Below are 19,047 nucleotides of genomic sequence, written 5' to 3'. Positions count from 1 at the left end.
CTTCAATGGAGTGCTCTGGTCTGAGAGATTTAATGGGAGATCTTTGGAGCCCCCCCAACTCCAGTAGAGAGGCAGAAGTGTACTTAAATGTTCAATCACTTTTGGACAGCTCTCAGGATGATACTGGACATTTAAATGATATAAAAACCTGACTGTGATAACAGATCAAATCTAAAATGACCAAAGTGACTAGATTGGTGATTACAAGCAGTGGACTCTTTATACGCCTAACCAGCCACAACAATATCTTGTAATATTTACAGTATTACAGAAATATGAAGACACTGCCCTCAGTAATGCAGTGCATTTAGTGCACCACCACAAACTACAACCACAAGAACAAACATTCTGTATTTTAAATCAATACCTCTTCATCAAGACATGAATATGTATTTGTGCAAATGGGCATTGTGCCAGATAGGGCTACAGTAAGCATTATTTATACTCCCAGCATACACTTCAATAGGTACACCTGCACGCTCTAATGCAAGGGTCAGCAACTTTCGTCACTTTTAAAGCAATTTTAAAGAAAGGAGAGGTGCGCTACTTGTGATGTATTTATATGACTCCCAACATTGAAATTGTACTTTATTAAGGGAGCAGATCTCAATTCAAACAGCGTAGTCATTGTCTTTATGCTATTTTGGGGTAATTTGTCATTAAGTAGAGGCATAAATGTCTGAATTTAACAATTATAAAAATACTAAGCGTTGAAGCAAATATTCTTGGACCCTTTGGTGAGATACTCAAAATCAGGTGCCGAGCCACTCGTAGCTCACAAGCTACCTGTCCGAGACCACTCCTACAATTGTTGAATTGAAAATTCTGCCTTTTCAAAGATAATACTCGGTTGTTAATTGACACTGTCTGACTTCGAATAGGCTCCAGCTTACACGTGACACTAATGAGGACAAGCAGTGTAAAAAAATGGCTGAATGGATGTCTTTGGCATTTATGACCCCAAAAATGTGCTGATTTTTGGTCAAATCATTTTATTTATTTTTTTCTCCAAAATTCAGCCTTTTTTCTGCAGAAAACACATCTCATTCACCCTAAATCGATAATAATTTATAAATACATGATATATTACAGGTAAAATGCACAGCATACATGGACCAGCACGCAATTTTTATATGTTTACGTCTTTATGCTTCACTGATAATGTTTTTTCGCCAAACGTTGAGATGTTGCACTTTGTTCGGTGGTCTTTGAACGCGCCACAGTTTTTTTGAGGCAAAGCAAAAGTGAAACTTACATATAGGTTTAAACGTGATCATCAGTCATCTTGCTTTATCATTCATTAGTGGTGAGTACTTTGAGTACATTGTAAATTTGACAACTGTGTTTAATGTACTGTATGTGTGAGGCATATATAGGTCTTACACGTGGATTTAAGCGTTGTGAATGGACAAGAGTGGGGAGGGGTCATAAATAGCCATTTTTATTCCGCCATGGAACCTACTCTAGGCTCTACTCTATTTTTTTATTATGTCCAATCTTGTTTTGCTGCATTATGCACTTTATTACAATGATGGTTAAGGTATTCTATTCTGCAATTCTGCCCAGAACTACTAGGGGGCACACTTTCATGCCATCTGGGGGTTGCTATGATGTGTTGTGATTTATTATGCAGCAGCACTAGAAGCCCCAATCCTTTTATTTGGCATTTTAGCTCAGTTACAGCATCTCTCAGCATTCACATGCAAATCCCACTGTTGTTTTGTTTCAGCACTGCATCACATTGAGTGTATCTTTAATTTCGGTCCTCTTATGTAGCTAAATAAAAGAGTCAGTGTGTGTAACGTTGCAGGCCCGTGCAACATGCAAGGGCAGCAGTGTGCACCCTGCATCATCTTGAAAGGTGTAACTGTATATCCAGGTCAAATGCAGCTCACTCCCTTGTGAATGCGCACCGTTCAAATAGCATATGCATGGTGTTTGATATAAGTATGCACTTGTACTTACACTATCACTTGGCTTCTTCCGCGGCTGCTCTTCTTCCTCTACGACCACGACCGGATCCACCACCAGCTTCTCGAAACACGCCGAGCCCAGGGAGGAGCTCTTGTGCTGGTAAGCGATCAGCTGCGAGACGTGGAGCTTGGGGCTTCCGTGGCCCGCCAGTTCAGGCTTGCTGCCCGTGGACCCAGATGCCGAGCCGAGATGCTGCCCCTCTGCACCGCTGCTGGTCCCGGCCACAGCGTCGCCGTGTCCTCCACACTTGTCCCCGGTCCCAAAAGAGAGAGGAGAGGAGCAGCGCAGATTGGGTTGGGAGGATGAGAAGACTCGATCCAAGTGTTTCTTTTTCCTCTTAAACATCCACAATCCGGATTCCTTCTTGGTGCCCTCCGCTCCCCCGCTACTGCGACGCTCCGAACCCAGTTTGGGACTAAGCCACGGCTTGGTTTTCTCCTGGAAAGTCTTCCACATTCTCCGCTGGTATGAGTCTTGTCCCCTGGCGGTGCTGCCTTCATCCTTGGCCGATATTTGCTCCATGGTGCCTGAGCAGCATCCAGCCAGCCTGAAGTCACAGTGTGTGTGTGCGCGCGTGTGCGAGTGTGTGTATGCGTGTGGGAGTGTGTGCGTGTGCACTTGCAGGATGCACTTCAATGCTGATCCGGTTAGGACGAACACAGTAGGAAGATGATGATGATGATGATAGTTGGCGTGTACATTGCATATGTAAGCAACGCTCTCTTTATGCACCACATTATGCAACCTGTAATAAATGTACTGCGTTTTTGTAACAGAAACCTTGTGTCAAAGTTACACCACATTAGCAAACTTGTTTTTGTCCATCAAGCTACTCCAGTTATTGGATTCAAGAATAAAGTATGTTCCACAATTAGCCATAGGCTTCGCTATACATTTTTAAATAAGGCCTGGAGCTCTGCCAACTATCCATCGTCAGCTACAGATTGTTTTTCTTCAACAACTAGGCTAACCTAGCATGATGCTGTTAAAATGTGAGTGTAATGTTAGCACTGTAGCAAACATAGCTATAGTGTTGCTAACATTTGTGTCAGTCTGTCCCATTCCTTAAAGTCACGTTGTTGTATGTGATATGTGACATTTATTATATTGGACAAGTGCAGTCTGTCAGAGACTAGGTGAACAAACACAGCTCGTTAGCATTAAAGTTACACACACACACACAAATTCCAGCATCAAGGCTTGGCAACACACTTCCCATACACTATTGTGGAGCTCTGAGACTTATTTTAAGTTGTTGATAAAGTGTATAATGTAGGACTTTTAAAATATTTAGCATGTCCAGCTCCAGGATAACATTAGCATGAATGCTCGAGTGTCAGCTTTTTGTATAATTAAGGGACAAAAGGGAGCACCATGACTGCCATGTCACTTACTGTTATTGGATGCATGTTGGTTGCATAACTCAAACACTCCTATCTTTCTTTATCTGGCGGAATTGAATTTTACAGAATAATCTTCTCTGGAATATTAAATGTGCAGTATCTTTCATCCTTATGCACTTTGTGACAGTGACCTGCAGTCCCGGCCAAAAGTTTTGAGAATGACACAAATTTTGATTTTCACAAAGTCTGCTGATGGCAATTTGCATATACTCCAGAATGTTATGAAGAGTGATTAAAATGATTGGTAATTAATTAAGTCCCTCTTTGCCATGAAAATGAACTTGAAGGGATAGTTTGGATTTTCTGACATGAAGTTGTATGACATCCCCATCAGCAGTGTTGTCCATCAACAGTGACTTACCCCACACTTGGTCCAGTGAGCCCAGTTCTGGTTGGGTTTCAGTGATGAGAAAGGTAGTTCTGGTTAGTTATTGGAGTTTCTAAAGTAGGGAGTTTGGCTTCTCAAAACAATACACGTTCGAAAGAGTAATACATTTGCATGACAATAATGCAAAGGGCAGTTCCACCACCAGGCACATGAGGGGTTCGTTGTGGAGCACCATACATGTAGTGATGATTCCACTAGTACGCTCAGTAAGCACCTTCAGGCCACATAGGCAGTTGAGCCTGCGCTTAATGACCCCAAACGTCATTTCTCTCCTGACCATGCACTTACCCAGGGCCGCATTAAAGCAACTCCGAGGTAATGTATCAGGCTCAGGATGGGGGTCATTAAGTGCCTGGTGCGGGGATACCCTTTAAATAATGAACATTTAACATATAACGCACCTTCTTGTAACTGGTGACCCAGTGGAGACTCACAACAAATTCTGGCGTCATGGACGGACCCAGGCCATCTTGACGTGATGATCACAGTCATCTGTTAATGGGATTTCAGGTTAGATTTAAAGAGAGCACTGCACAAAGGTATAGTTGTGGACCCTATTGTCTTTGGAAGCATAAAGAGTTTCCTTTGTGCTAAAATGACTTGGGAACACTACAAACATATTCAGCTTCTCAGTGAGAACAAGCACCACTTGGGGATAGCACAACACGCAGTGTTCTTGCGAAGATTTTCTACATCACCAACTAAATGCACTAAGTAGGTTCCCATAAAAGTAATGAACAGAAATGGTGACAAAGGGCAGTCCTGGCGGAGTCCAACTGTCAATGAAAACTGGTCCGACTTAGTGCTGGCAATGCGAACCAAGCTCTGATGCCGGTTATGCAGGGAACGAAAAGCCTGAATTAGGTGGTCCGGTACACCATATTACTGGAGTACTCCCCATAGAATTCCTTGAGGAACACGGTCGAATGGACAACCTCGGCAACCTGAGCCCCGGAGATAGGAGAGCCCACGGTGGAGTCCCCAGGCACTGCTTTCTCATTGGAAGCCGTGCCGGTGGGATTGAGGAGGTCTTCAAAGTATTCATTCCACCGGTCCACAACATCTTGAGTCTAGGTCAGCAGCACACCATCCCCACCATGCATGGTGTTGATTGTGCACTGCTTCCCCCTCCTGAGACAGCAGATGGTGGTCCAGAATCTCTTTGAAGCCGTCCGGAAGTCATTCTCGATGGCTTCTACAAACTTATCCAATGTCCAAGTTTTTGCCTCAGCGGCCGGCTGCACCAAGCTCACTGCACACGAACTCTTTGGCCCGCCTCATGAGTGGTGAGCTCATTGGAGACAGGACCCATGTTGTCTCTTCGGGCTGCGCCCGGCCGGGCCCCTTGGGTGTAGGCCCGGCCACCAGACGCTCACCATCGTGCCCCACCGCAAGGTCTGGCTCCAGAGGGGGCCCCGGTGACCTGCGTACGGGTGAGGAAAAACTAGGTCCTAGCTCCTAGGATCATCAGGACACACAACATCCTCCACCACGATAAGGTTGTAGTTCAGGTAGGAGTATTTGTCAACAGTTTGACTTTAACATGGAAAATCCAAGTACTGTAAACATTTTCATACACTTAAATTTGTGTCAGAGCTCTTCAGATCAGGTTGTAATCAGGAGAGTGAATGATTCGGTGAGTTTTATCAAGATCCTGATTTTAAAAGAGAACGGAATGTAAAAAGTGCATGTGACCAATGTTTAATCCTTGATGGAGGTCTACAAACACTCTCTTGAGCTGTATTCTGTTTTCACATCGATACAGTAGTTCTGCGCTGTTCTATGTCTGGATATGATCCTCTCTTCAGATAGGTCAAGTTTTAGTGAAAGCTCTCACCCACACCCACACAGTGCACAGGGGCAGCACTTTCTCTTTTTAGATGCTGCACTGCACTGTGCCTGATAACTCATTACATCTTCCCTGATAGTGCCAGCGCTGCTGGTTCATAGCTCCTAATTAACACTCTCCCCACATAGACACATTCAGAAGATGCTATTAAAGAATGAACGCTTCTTTCAACTCAGCACAGATGTCCGTGCACGGGCCGTAGCTTTACATTTTCTCTGCAAACTCGCTTAATAAATCTCACAGCTAGAGAGGAGCCAGGCTCAAGGACCTGTTTGCAGTTTGCATCTCCATTTTTCTTATGTAATGTGCACATCAGCCTGACCTTGTCATCACTGAGGGATGACGGAAGTTGAAGTCTGTTGAACATTAAGTCCACATGCATGAAAGAATGAGATTCAATACAAAAGCTGTATAAAAATAAGGCTTAGCTTTGGCTGACACTACAATGGAGGTATTAATTCAGAAATACAGTCATCCCTCACCACTTCGCTACATTGCATTGATGAAATAATACCGGTAGCCACCGCAGGGAGTACGCTGTGCGGAAAAAAATAATACACTCTCCCAATGCTAAAGTGAGGGTATATGTTATGTCTTACTTATATTACTTATATCACTCCAGATCAAAAATTTTAAGACCAGTTTAAGACCAGTTGATGAATTTACATTTTGCACTATTGAATCTTAAGGAGGTTCTAGCAGGGCTTCAAAATGCAAAAAGAAGAGTGAGACAAAAAAAAAAAAATTGAGTAAACAATTTATTGCAAACAACCATTAAACTGAAATGGGCTGTTTATCAGGCCATAGCTAAAAGAAAATGAAATTAGTGGTGCCCCCTAAAATGGAAATAAAATGTTCAAAAAAGGACTCAGTAATGAGTAGCTGCGCCATTCTTGTTAATCACTTCAAAAATTGGTTTGGGCATGCTTGATGCCAGTGTTTCTTGGTAAAAGTGTCAAATGTCAATGTCATTTTCTGTCAAGTATCCGAACTGTCATGATCTCTTGATGGCAAAGTCAAAATGGTTTGAATGTGGGCGGATTGGTATGCTGTAAAAGCAAGGCCTCTGAAGTTGGACGCAGTAAGACGGTCATTTAAAATTCTTTAAAAGATCCTAAGGGTAATGCAACAAAAAATTCAAGTGGTAGACCCAAAAATATGTCACTGGCCCTGAGCCGGAGGATGCGATTGGCTGTCCATGAAGACACGGGACGATCCTCGGCCCAAATGAAGAACTGGCGAGTGCAGTCCAATAACCATCAGACAGTTTCTGTGAGAGAAGGCTTTTAAGAACAAAAAAACTCTTCAAAGCCCTCGTCTCCTTCAATGTCACAAAACTGCCCGTTTGGAATTTGCATGAGAGGGCCAAACTGAAAGGTGCAAGAAAGTTTTTTTTCTCGCCAGAGAAAAAAATGTAACCTTGACGGTCGTGATGGCTTCCGATGTCACTGGCATGACAAGAACATCCCACCTGACATGTTTTCTACAGGGCAAAGTGGAGGGTGTACCATCGTGACCTGGGGTGGTTTTTCCTTCAATGGAACAATGGAGCTTCAGGTTGTGCAGGGGGGTCAAAGGGCAGCTGGCTATGTGGAGATGTTGCAGATTGAAGACCCTCGTCTGTGTGGTAATGACTGGGTTTTTCAGCTAGAAAACACTGCAGTTGACAATGCCTGCCTGATGAAGGACTTCTTTCAGAGAAATAACCTGACTCTTTTGGACCATCCTGTCTGACATTGAGTTTACTTTGTCTCACTCCCATTTCTTCTTTTTGCAGTTTCAATCTCTACTTAGAACCTTAGTGTATGTCTTATTTACTCTTATTATGTCTATTATATTGGGTAATACGAGTGTAAAGGTGACTATAGGGGTGTTATTTAATTTCTAGAGGGCTCTAATAGTGTTAACACCCATCTTTAAAAGTTTTTTTTTAACAGGTTTTCTATGCTTTCTGAAAATATTCCATTAATAAATAAGAACTCCTATAACTTTAAATTCACTTAACACGATTGGGTCTGGAAGCAATTAACCGGGATAAATGAGGGATTACTGCATGTTTATTACTGTGGTTTGCAGTGGTGTACAGCTGCTGAAAACAGTTTCTTGTATTTTGTCCCCTTCATTCGAACAGCACTGCATTGCAGTTGTACACTACTGCAAACATTTACAAACATTGTAGATGTACAGGTTGTCATTATTGTAGACTGTGCAGGTGTCTCCAATGTTGTGGCCAATAAGTATACCTAACTTCTGCGGTTAGAAGGATGAAAAAAAATATTGCCCAATAGAGTAAACTATTTACATTAACAAGTTTATTAATAGGCAATAATGCAGCTGAACTTTTTTTTTTTTTTTTTGCTTAACCAAATGAAATCCCCTTTAAATGGCTGCCAGAGGCAAATCGACCTTGAGTTAAGTAAATTTGGATTTGAACACGTGAGCAAAACGTTGACTTTTCTATTGGAGAAGGGTAACTGATGAATCTGCAGTGTCCATGTTCTTCCTTTTTAATGTCCCTGCTCCCCCTGATAGCTGACACCGTGTGAATGATCACAAGCGCACTGTGCATACACACATAGTGTCTCACTCACAACATGCTCCTCTACTGAGTACAATTACTTTTAATTCAATTTCACCATGAAGACAACTTAACACACATTGAAGGATAATATAAGGTCAGCCTTGTTTAAATGAAATCTTCACTCTGGCAATTTGAGTGAACACTTAGGGTGTTGAATGATTGGTTACACTGGTATAATAAATAAATGCTGTAAACTGTATCTTTGCATTTTGTTTAAAAAAAAACATTCAAAAAGTTGACAGTTTGGCCAATACTCATGCTTAAAGTGTCATAGACCTTCATGTTCTCATGTATCCCTTAGTGGCAGCATTGTCTCTCAGTGATTGAATGGGACTTTCTAAACAGCCTGAGCCGTCACGTAAGTAACATGATCTACATGTGTATCAGTCTCTATGCTAGCTATATTACTTATGCATTACTTCCTGTTGACACTCAACAGTTGCAGTACCACAACATCACTTACCATGACTTGTAAACCCTGATAAAAGAACATAGCGTCCCACAAAATTGAGATATAGAAATTAAACTTGGTTATACATTTGAGTAGTCAGTGTACAGCCTGTTTATAATTACTATCCATACAAAGTGACTCAACACACACTTGATGTCTAAATAGCTTGCAAAATAAGTGACTACCAAGATAATTGTGTCTTGTCTACAGTCAAGCATGTCGGTAGCCTCATGATCTGGGCCTGCATGAGTGCTGCCGGCACTGGGGAGCTGTGGCTCATTGAGGGAAACATAAATTCCAACATTTACTGTGACATTTTGAAGCAGAGAATGATCCCCTTCCCTTGAGAACATCAAGTTTTTCCAGCATCGTAGCTGTCACGCAGGAGGGCCATAGTAAGAAACTATGCTCCATCAATTCTAGAGCAGCACTCGCGTAGAGGCCAGTTCCTGAGTTCTGGAGAGAACCGTGTCTTCACATTCACATGTACACGTATAGTCAAACATACAAAATATGTTCAGTCTTGTGTCAGACAGACTTTTCCATTAAAATCTATCTGTTCTCTGCTGCCTGTTAAAACTTGAATCTGCAGTCTCCTCCACATCTTACTCAATGTATGACACACACATACTGTACACTCCAAGTTGATATGATTCCAGCTGATAGAGTGATGCAGCGGTTGGAGCAAGGCCTCTCTGACTCAACGTTCATGCTCTAATATACAGTACAAGAAAATACCCCAATGATGTGTTATGTAACGTCCGAGAAATAACGATACAGAACCAAAGCATGAGGCATAAGAAAAACGGGGCTGCATTTTTGAATGAAGCTGTGTTTTCATGCAAATTTGGTGAGGCTGGGGTTAGACATCGTTAAATGAGAACAAATGTTCTTATTTTGATTCTTAAGTTTCGTTGCCCACTTTGCTGACCGGAAGAAATAGCCGCAAACGCCAACGGAGAAGAAGCCAGCGAGCGCCAGCAAAGAAGAAGTGGCTAAAAAGTTTGGTTTAACTTCATAAAAGAGCGGTCAGCTCAGTGCAACATTTGCAACACAATGATATCATGCAAAGGAGGGTGCACAACCAACATGATTAATGTTCACACATCCATGGTGTACAAATAACACAGCACCTCGCTTTTGATGCGCCACGTCGGACTTCCTCTAAGCAGTCGGAATCAGGGAAGTCAAACTATCAATGACGTCTGCCTGTCCGTCTGTTAGCAACAGTCAAAGTACCCTTTCAACGCTAACAACACACTTCCGGCCTTCAAAATAAGAGCGATTTGGTGTCGTAAAAAATACTTTACACCATCATTGAGGCAGAAAACAAAGTATACTCCTTTTCAAAAGTAAACATCTTTTGGGAAAGTAACTTAATAACATTTATATTCAAGTTGAATAGTTTGATATTTATATACTGGTTGAAAATAGCCCTGTAAGAAAGTAAATATACTTAAAACATACTTATATTTGTAGTTGTTCAAAAGTAACGTCAAAAATGTTAAAAGATGGATGTAGATAGGCAGCTAGATAGATACTTTGTTATTCCGCCACACAGAAATCACATACAATACACACAAAGTCCACCAAAAACACAGTACTACAATATCACTCATACTAGTGACTAATTAATTAATATTATGTATTATTAATTTAAGCCTGGAACATATTATTTCTCTTTCTATTATTGCCCATGGGTGAAAAAAATCCAGGAATGTCTTGTTCGACCACAAGGTTCCCCTGTATTTTGACAATAATTTCAAACTATAATATCTAAAATATAATTAACTCTTATATCATGATGATTTAAAAAATGCTAATTCTACTAATGATAATACTTTTTGTACAAAACCCTGCTAATGTTATTCCTGCACAATATAGCAAATGAAACTAGATCTCACAATGTAGCACACTAAATAGCCAATTAACATGATTAAAGGCTGTCATCATTTGAAATATAACACAAGTCCCTCAGTGCTTATTAGTTCTGCTTGTGTTGAAGCAACAAGCTCAGTCAGGAAGTGAATACTCTGCTTCAGCAGCTCAAATTCACACCACACGCTCATTACTGGTTCAGATGACACTCTTCAGATGTGAACACACTGTCTTTAATTAGACAGTATATAACGCTATTAGTAGACATGATCACATTTCTTTTAATCACCATGGATATACCTATTGCACCTGAGTGACTTCATCTCCTCATTGTCTGCAAAGGATAATGAAATACCGCCATATTTCTAGCTCCACCTGCAAGAAAAGTAGTACAATTATTAGTGATGAATAGAGTTTGTTTGCACAAGTTGTACTTGATTAATGTTGCCCTAGTGAACACAACTTGCATGTGCAGCATCTTGTCTGGTTGCTGTTGCAACGTGTCATGATGCCTGACACCTCACTGACAGACACGCCCACACCCACACCCCGAGTGGAGTGAGCTTGATGCTGACTAGCACATGCTCATTACATCAGCACTGTGTACATCACACGTACTGCTGAGCGCAGACGGTGAACTCAGCACTATTTACAGAGGTTGGACTTGTGTGGATGAGAAAAACAGTTGAGGTTAGGGCATTTAAGATGTCATTTTTCAAAAGCATATACAGTCATCATCCCTCCCAATGTTGCGTTTTTTTCAGAAATTAATTAAATAATAAATTCACTGTTTTGTGGTATAGCCTATTATTAGTCAAAACATATTGAAATACAAGCGATATGCAGTATTCTGGTCACTAGGCGGCATGACATTACCTTAACACTACATGAAGTCATGAAGTCATCCATGGCATGACCGACATGATAGAGTGAAAAAGCACATTGTCAGCACATTTACCTACTGATGACGCAGCATCAGGAGCAACTGGGGGTTCAGTATCTTGCCCAAGGACACTTTGACACGATCACGGGAGAACGGAACCCGCAACCTTCATGTTGGGAGATGACCACTCTACCACCTGAGCCATGCTGCCCCATAAGACCCTATTTGACCTAAATGTGGATAGTGCTGTAGTGATTAGTAAAGTACCTTTAGATTCACATTCAAATTCCTGTAAGACTCAAAGCTTGGAATATGAGTAGGCCCTGCACCCTAAATTCCTGCATCTCCTATTCCTATTGCCATTGTACAAACCAGCTTTCTTCTTTTAAACATGAGGAACAAACACCATTTTAGTTGTTTTTCAGATCAACAAGAAACACAAAATAGTATAAATTGAGTGTCCAGGTTTGTGATAGCGCAGGCGTATCCAACTTCCAGCACTATTATAACTACTTTGACAAAAGAAAGTGGACGTGAGCTATTTGTGTTTTATGTGGCTGGCAGTATTTCAGTTCTACTTTATTGACAAAGCACATCTCCACTCAAACAGTGTGCTCATTGACTTTACGGCATTTTGTGCTCATTTGCCATTAGCAGGCATCTTGTCTGAATTATAATAAATACTAAGAGTTGAAGCAAATATTCTTTGCTGCTTAACTGATCAGACGAAGAGCTACTGGTAGTTCAGGAGCTACCTGTTAAGATCCCGTGATAGCGTTATTATTTCAAAGCTGGACACACTAGGTGTTTATGTTGAACAACTTAGACACAACTACTGTTTTGACGACAAGACATGATTATTATAATGGTGACAAGAGAGCAAGGTTGTTAAATGACACTTTAAAAATGTAAGTTCTACTCCATGAAACCCCATGAACGTGACAGCCATTGTAGTTTCCCTGTGGGACGAAGATAAGCTCCAAATGAACCGCATTGCTTGTTTGTTTTAAAGACAAAATGTCACTTTGGTTAAAAAAAAAAAAAAAAAAAAAAAAGAGTCACATTTGGAGTCCCTGAACCAGAGACTAGACGGATAACTACTGTATAGCTGCCACCAGAGAGACATTGGAGCCAGGCAAAATGTGTAAACAAATGGTAGAATAGCCAAACTTCTTGTAAAGCTATCGTCAATTGACTACACATTTCACAGACTATTTTTAATTCTAAATAAGGGACGTCCCCTGTCAACTCAATACGGGATACGTACTTTTATCTGGTCGCATATGCGTGAGTTGATGAAAAATTCACTCTCAATATCTCATATTTTAGTTGCAAAATGAGACCATTTAGTCACAGTCTGGAGCCCTGTATATTATTTAAGTATTTCCCTTCACATTAAAGCTTCTCCCTGCCTTTGTGTGGTTTTGTGAGACATTCTCAGCATTGAGCCTCCCTGTTCTCTACTCTTGAGCCACATTTGTTCACACCTCTCTTCAAACTTCCTCCCACTGGAAGGTTTTCTTTCAGTCATCTCTCACCATCTCAGGTGTGACGGTCACCAAGATGAGCGATGATTTTGTGTGAAGCAGCAGGAGATGAGAGTGCTCCCGTCCGCCGTAAATGTGAGGCTAAATGTGAGTAGTGGAAACGTCAAACTACAAACACAATTTTGATTTGGATCCTGGATTGCACGTACACTTGGTGTATGAATTTGGCACTTTGTAACAGACAACATATCAGCAGCAAATACTACAACTCTTAACTGCTCTGACAACGACTCTTATCTGTTCTATCGAGCATCTTTTAATATCCTTCATTAATGATGAGTACTGATACATTTTATCATTTAAAATGTGTTTGATACTTGTGTGAGGCATATTTAGGGCTTAAACCTGAATTGTGCTTCCATGCATTTAGCTTGTTAGCTTCCTTTGTCGCTAGTGAACAATGGCATTTGAAGAGCAACGGGGGCGGGTTCTGAAGCGGAATCTAATTTCATCATTATACGTCGCTTTTATTGCAAATTTTGATTCGAAATTGGAGGACAGTAGTAAGAGGGTTTGGAGCGGGAGGAGCGAGCCGGCGTAGCATATAGTTGGGCCTCGATGCAGCAGGCGTTATCAGGCATTTTTACGGGCATCTCCATTTGCTATTCGCGGGTGGTGGGAACGTGACCCAAATGAATCGCTGGGATCTGTACTCATCATCCATCTATCCATGCATTCCGTATAGGACGTCCTAAGTCAATGCTCGTCACCGACACAAAAGTCAGCGATGTGAACCACTACCAATGGCCACAAATCACGATATTTTCTTGCAAAATGCTAGATTTACCCATAGTTTCATCATGGAAGGGTTTTGATGGATATTTTACCTACAACTCATTGTTAAAATGAACCCACAATTCACAATTTTTCTCCCAATCACCGTGCATTACTGTTCATACTTAAGTCTTGTGAGAAGTTTGGAACATTCAGGAACACCATAATAATGATAATAATGGCGTAGCTGTACAATGGTCTGTATCTAAAAACAATCAAACTTTCCTCAACTTTTGCAGACAAAGAAGGAGCAGAGTTTCCCCAAACGGATCGTGAAGAATTCCTAGCCTCTTTAGACTGTTTTTTTGTCATATTTATTCATAATCGTGGTGCAGCATAACCTTTCTGAATGAAAATAAGGCATCTCTTCATTAACTGGCTGGCTGCATGAATTTATGCAGTAGTTTATGCCTTTTTGGAAGGTGATATGTGATTTACAGCACCTCCCGTAATAAATACATTCAGTGTATCAAGCTGAGCAACAGCAAATGAGATGTGAAATGAAATCACGTGGGGATGTAAAGGTCTGCTCATAAACAACTTTTACTGCTGCTCCGCACTTGTTCCTTTTCGTCTTCATTTTTAGGTTGTTTTGCATTGTTTCTTGACAAAGTGACACTAACAGCTGTACACTGTATGTCACACAGGCTCTCCATCACATTAGATAATGGAAATGCGACTAGAAAGTGCCTGGACAACACATGGTTGCAGTGTTTCTTGTTTCCTTCTAAGGTATGCATGTGTAGGCTGGTAAATCACGGTGATGGAAGCATCAGGACTTTGGAGGGAGCCAGGCTCTCCAGCATGGGCCATAAAGATGATTGAAAAAAAAGAGGAAGCAGATGCTATTAGTCAACGCCACGATTGACCTGGGGAGAGCCGAAGCGCTCTCCTCAGCAGAAAAGGAGAAGGGTTATAGGTCAGGTGCAGCTATTGCTATTGGACAGTGGGGTTTGTACATGCTGTGTATTCCCACAGCAGATTACACTTTGGGCACAAATAGATGCAAACACTTGAGGTACTTGGGGTAGTCCAACTTCCATTCTGTGGTATTTTGGATATGAGTGGGTTCAAAAGGTCAGCAAGGCGTAGTTCACAAAGTAGCTTTCTTTTCGGTCCACCTCAGACAAAACAAGCCGTGGAACTATCTCATCCAGTTAATGATCAAAATCTTGCAAAATCTTCTTTTCTTGTTTTTACCATTTATTTCGTTAATTATGTTTACTGTTATTTCCTTATTTCCTTTCTGTTTTGCAGCAGCGTGTTCTGGTACGATTTTATTCTGGAAATGTACTTGAAATTGATGACACATTTGCTGTGTATGTTTACTTTTTAACAATAATTAAATAAATAATAATTTTTAAAAAACTCAACTGAAAGAAACAACTACCTTCTGGTCCCTTCGGCATCAGTCGTGCAAACTTGGCGTAAAACTTCCTGTATCCTGTAAATCCAGCCATCAAAATAAAAGCTTAGAGGGAACGCTGATCCTGTATATACTGTATGCCGATAATCGATATATTGGCTATTCCCTTTTTTTCAATATCATTATCGGAATCGGTCTGAAAAATCCCATACTGGTCGGGCTCTAGTTATAACGATAGGTCAATATCCTTCCAATGAGGTTTCCACCATTACGTTTTGGTGAGAAAACACACACTGATGGCATCCTAAAAATTAATTTTTCAAATCTTGTGGAGGTTTAAAAAGGTTAATTTTGGATGTGGAATGCAAGTTTCATCCAGATCTAATCCTGACTATCCATCCATCCATTTTCTATACCGCTTCTTCCTCATTAGGGTCGCGGGGGCATGCTGGAGCCTATCCCAGCTGACTTCGGGCGACAGGCGGGGGACACCCTGGACTGGTCGCCAGCCAATGGCAGGGCACATATAGACAAACAACCATTCACACTCACATTCATACCTATGGACCATTTAGAGTCACCAATTAACCTAACATGCATGTTTTTGGAATGTGGGAGGAAGCCGGAGTACCCGGAGAAAACCCACACACGCACGGGGAGAACATGCACAGAAATGCCCAGGGGAGAATCGAACCCAGGTCTTCCCAAGCTGTTACTGTGTTGGCCAACGTGCTAACCACTAGACCACCGTGCGGCCTAATCCTGACTATGCTTTAGCAATTTATATTTATTTAAATTAGCACGTTGATGCTGCCTAAATCGTTGATGGCTCTCCAAAAAAAGTGATTATTGGGGAAGCTGAGTAGTGACTGTAATTGTATCACATTAAAGACGGCACAGTTGGACAGATAAATTGTAGCAATATCTGATGTTTGACTGGACTCCCTTGTCAGGAACGATCAATAGATCATCGTCCACCGTGTTGACGCGCCAATATAGAATTCCCGTACAGACTGTGAATTATGGCAGTGTCCGAAGAGGGACAACATTTCAATATGTCAACGGTGACATTAGCTGGAATATCTGATGTTGATGGCTGACCTTTCTCCCCATGCAGACATTTTGTGTTATTTTGCATAATGTCCATCAAACTATTGAAAATCTAAATGGTAGTTTCGAAATGTCAGCCACTATGAGAGCTGTGTCAACAAATCAGTATGAAGACAATGATACTGAAATGTTTAATTGACACTGTCAAAAGTGCATAGTAATTGTTACTACACATGTTATTGTGCTTTGTTGTGGTTTACAACTGCACTGCATCATACTGAAAACTGTTTCTAATATTATAATAGTTTGAATTGAGGAAAAGGCTTCTTGAGACGTCATCTGTACTTCTGTGTAGAAGGTGTCGGACGTTTCGCTCCTCATCCGAAGAGCTTCGTCAGCAAACTAATAAGTGCTGGTAGCTTAGGCCTTAAATACAGTAAGAGTGGGCGGAATTGGTGTGCCAACACCCTCCTCCTATTGGTTCGTTACACTAAGCCTGGGCGGAGCAGTGGTATAATCCTATCCTGTTATTCACACCTACGATAAAAGGGGAAGTGTCGCTCCCTGAATTGGGTATGAACGACTCTGATACTGGCTTGTTAGCATCTATTGTTCTGGCTCGGCCCTGCCTTCACCTCATTTGCAAGACTAAGAGCTGTGGGTTTTGGTCTCAGTAACCTGCTGAACACAGGGTCCAAATTGAACCTCAAACCACCATTCCGATTCAATGATGGGTTCTGTTGTTTGACAAAAATAGCTTCCTTTACTCCTCTTTCAAACCATCTGTTTTCTTTGGCCAAAATCTTTACCTCGCTGTCCTGAAAAGAGTGATTGGTAGCTTTCAGGTGTAGATGTACTGCTGATTGAGGACCACTAGCATTGTCCCTGCGATGTTGATAAAGCCTTTTTTGGAGCATTTGCTTAGTTTCCCCAATGTAGTGCTCTTTGCATTCCTCATCTTTACAGTGGATGGAATAGACCACATTGCTCTGTTTCTGGTTTGGAGCCTTGTCTTTAGGATGCACTAATTTTTGTCTCAGGGTATTTACTGGTTTGAAATAGGTAGGAATTTTGTGTTGCCATAAGATCCTCTGGAGTTTTTCGGAGACCCCCGCTACATAAGGGACTACCACTCCTCTCCTTTTAGCTTCTGTGGGCTTTTGGGTTTCTTTCCCTACTCTCTTCTTTTGACATTTGTTAAAAGCCCACCGTGGGTACCCACAGGTTGAGAGCGCTCTCTGGACATGTTGTGTCTCCTTTTTCTTTCCCTCAGCACTAGTTGGTATTTGTTCCGCTCTATGTTGGAGGGTCCTAATAACCCCTAGTTTATGTTGTAGTGGATGGTTTGATTCAAAAAGCAGGTATTGGTCAGTGTGTGTGGCCTTTCTAAAGACCTCTGTAAGTAGCTGTCTGTCCTTTCCTATAATTACCTTGCAGTCTAAGAAGGCTAGTTGGTTTTCTTTAGTGTCCTCGCGAGTAAATTTGATATTGGTGTCCACCGCATTGATGTGATCTGTGAAAGACTGAATTTCTTGTTTTTTGATTATGACAAAGGTGTCATCCACGTATCTAAACCAGTGCCTTGGTTTTGTCCCTGAGAAGGATGTGAGAGCCTGTTTCTCCATCTCTTCCATGTACAGATTCGCCACTATGGGTGAGACTGGTGAGCCCATAGCACAACCATGAATTTGTCTGTAGAATTTCCCTCTAAACTGAAAATATGTGGTGTTAAGGCAAATTTCCAGTAATTGGCAGATGTGGTCAGCACTAAGTTTTGTTCTCCGATGCAGAGTTGAGTCCTCGAGCAGTCTCTTCCTCACCACCGAGACTGCTGCTGAGGTGGGGACAGATGTGAAAAGTGAAGTCACATCATAAGACACCAAAGTTTCCTCTGGCTCCAATCTGAGGTCTTTGATGCTCGCCACAAACCCTTTTGTGTTCTCTATATGATGATCAGTGTTGCCTACCAATGGGGATAAGACTGTTTTTACATATTTCGCTACATTGTACGTGGTAGAGTCAATGCTACAGACAATGGGTCTGAGGGGAAACCCTTCCTTGTGGATTTTTGGAAGGCCATAGATACATGGTGTAGCCTCCCCAGGGTATAACCTATGATACATCTGTCTGTCAATTAGTTCTTCCTTCTCTAACTTTTGGAGACAGTGTATGATTTCTTTCTTATACCTACTGGATGGGTCCCTTTTAAGTTGCTCATATGTGTTGGCATCACTAATTAGACTTGTTATTTTTTCTTCGTAGTCCAATGTGTTGAGAACCACTGTGCATCTGCCCTTATCAGCTGGTAAGATGGTGATGCTCTCATCTTTCTGCAGAGCCGCTAATGCTTTCCTCTCACCTAACGTGATATTGGACGGTGGTGGTTTGGCACTACTGAGAAGGGCCGATATTCTCAGACGAAGGTCCCCTGCCTCTGTTCTAGAAAGGTTATTGTTCCTGATGGCCGATTCAGCTGCTGTGATATAGTCTACTGTGGGTATCGTTTTAGGAGTCACTGAGAAGTTGAGACCCTTGGTTAATACTGCCTTCTCTGTCTCCGAGAGGCTTCTGTCTGACAGATTTTTGATCCAATTTTCTTTAGTATTGGTCTGATTCCCCCCATCCTTAGTGTTTACGACAAGCTGTGGTCGATTTTCCAATAGAAGTTTCTGGAATTTTCCCTTATGCCTTTCTTTGGTTTTGCTATGGTGCTTCATATAACCTGATTTGGTAAATTCACAAACCTCCTGATAGGTTTCGTGCGTAAGCTTGGTTTGCAATCTCTGATAGAAGGTTTCTACTTCAGACTGTTTATTTTTTATCTCTATGTTAAGTCTCCTAATTCTCAAATTCTGTATTTTTCTGATGTAGTTTTGTTGCATTTTCCTTGCCAAGTGTTTACC

General features: G+C 41.5%; 1 protein-coding gene across 2 annotated transcripts in view; it reads right to left on the bottom strand.

The window, feature by feature from the left end:
* The window catches only part of mctp1a (multiple C2 domains, transmembrane 1a), a 133,163-nt gene that overhangs the window by 111,371 nt on the left and 2,745 nt on the right, over positions 1 to 19,047 (bottom strand). For both annotated transcript variants that reach the window (XM_054774999.1, XM_054774995.1), the window contains exons 2-4: positions 4,167 to 4,257; positions 3,739 to 3,817; positions 1,966 to 2,719 (exon numbers count right to left, since the gene is read on the bottom strand). In XM_054774999.1, coding sequence (XP_054630974.1) covers positions 1,966 to 2,496 — 531 coding nt within the window. In that variant the 5' untranslated portion in view covers positions 2,497 to 2,719; positions 3,739 to 3,817; positions 4,167 to 4,257. The remainder of the gene's footprint in view (positions 1 to 1,965; positions 2,720 to 3,738; positions 3,818 to 4,166; positions 4,258 to 19,047) is intronic.

Source organism: Dunckerocampus dactyliophorus, chromosome 4 (genome assembly GCF_027744805.1).
Source record: "Dunckerocampus dactyliophorus isolate RoL2022-P2 chromosome 4, RoL_Ddac_1.1, whole genome shotgun sequence".
Taxonomy (NCBI): Eukaryota; Metazoa; Chordata; class Actinopteri; order Syngnathiformes; family Syngnathidae; genus Dunckerocampus; species Dunckerocampus dactyliophorus.
Note: the sequence above shows the minus strand (reverse complement) of the source record. Positions and strands in the feature narration are given on the sequence as shown.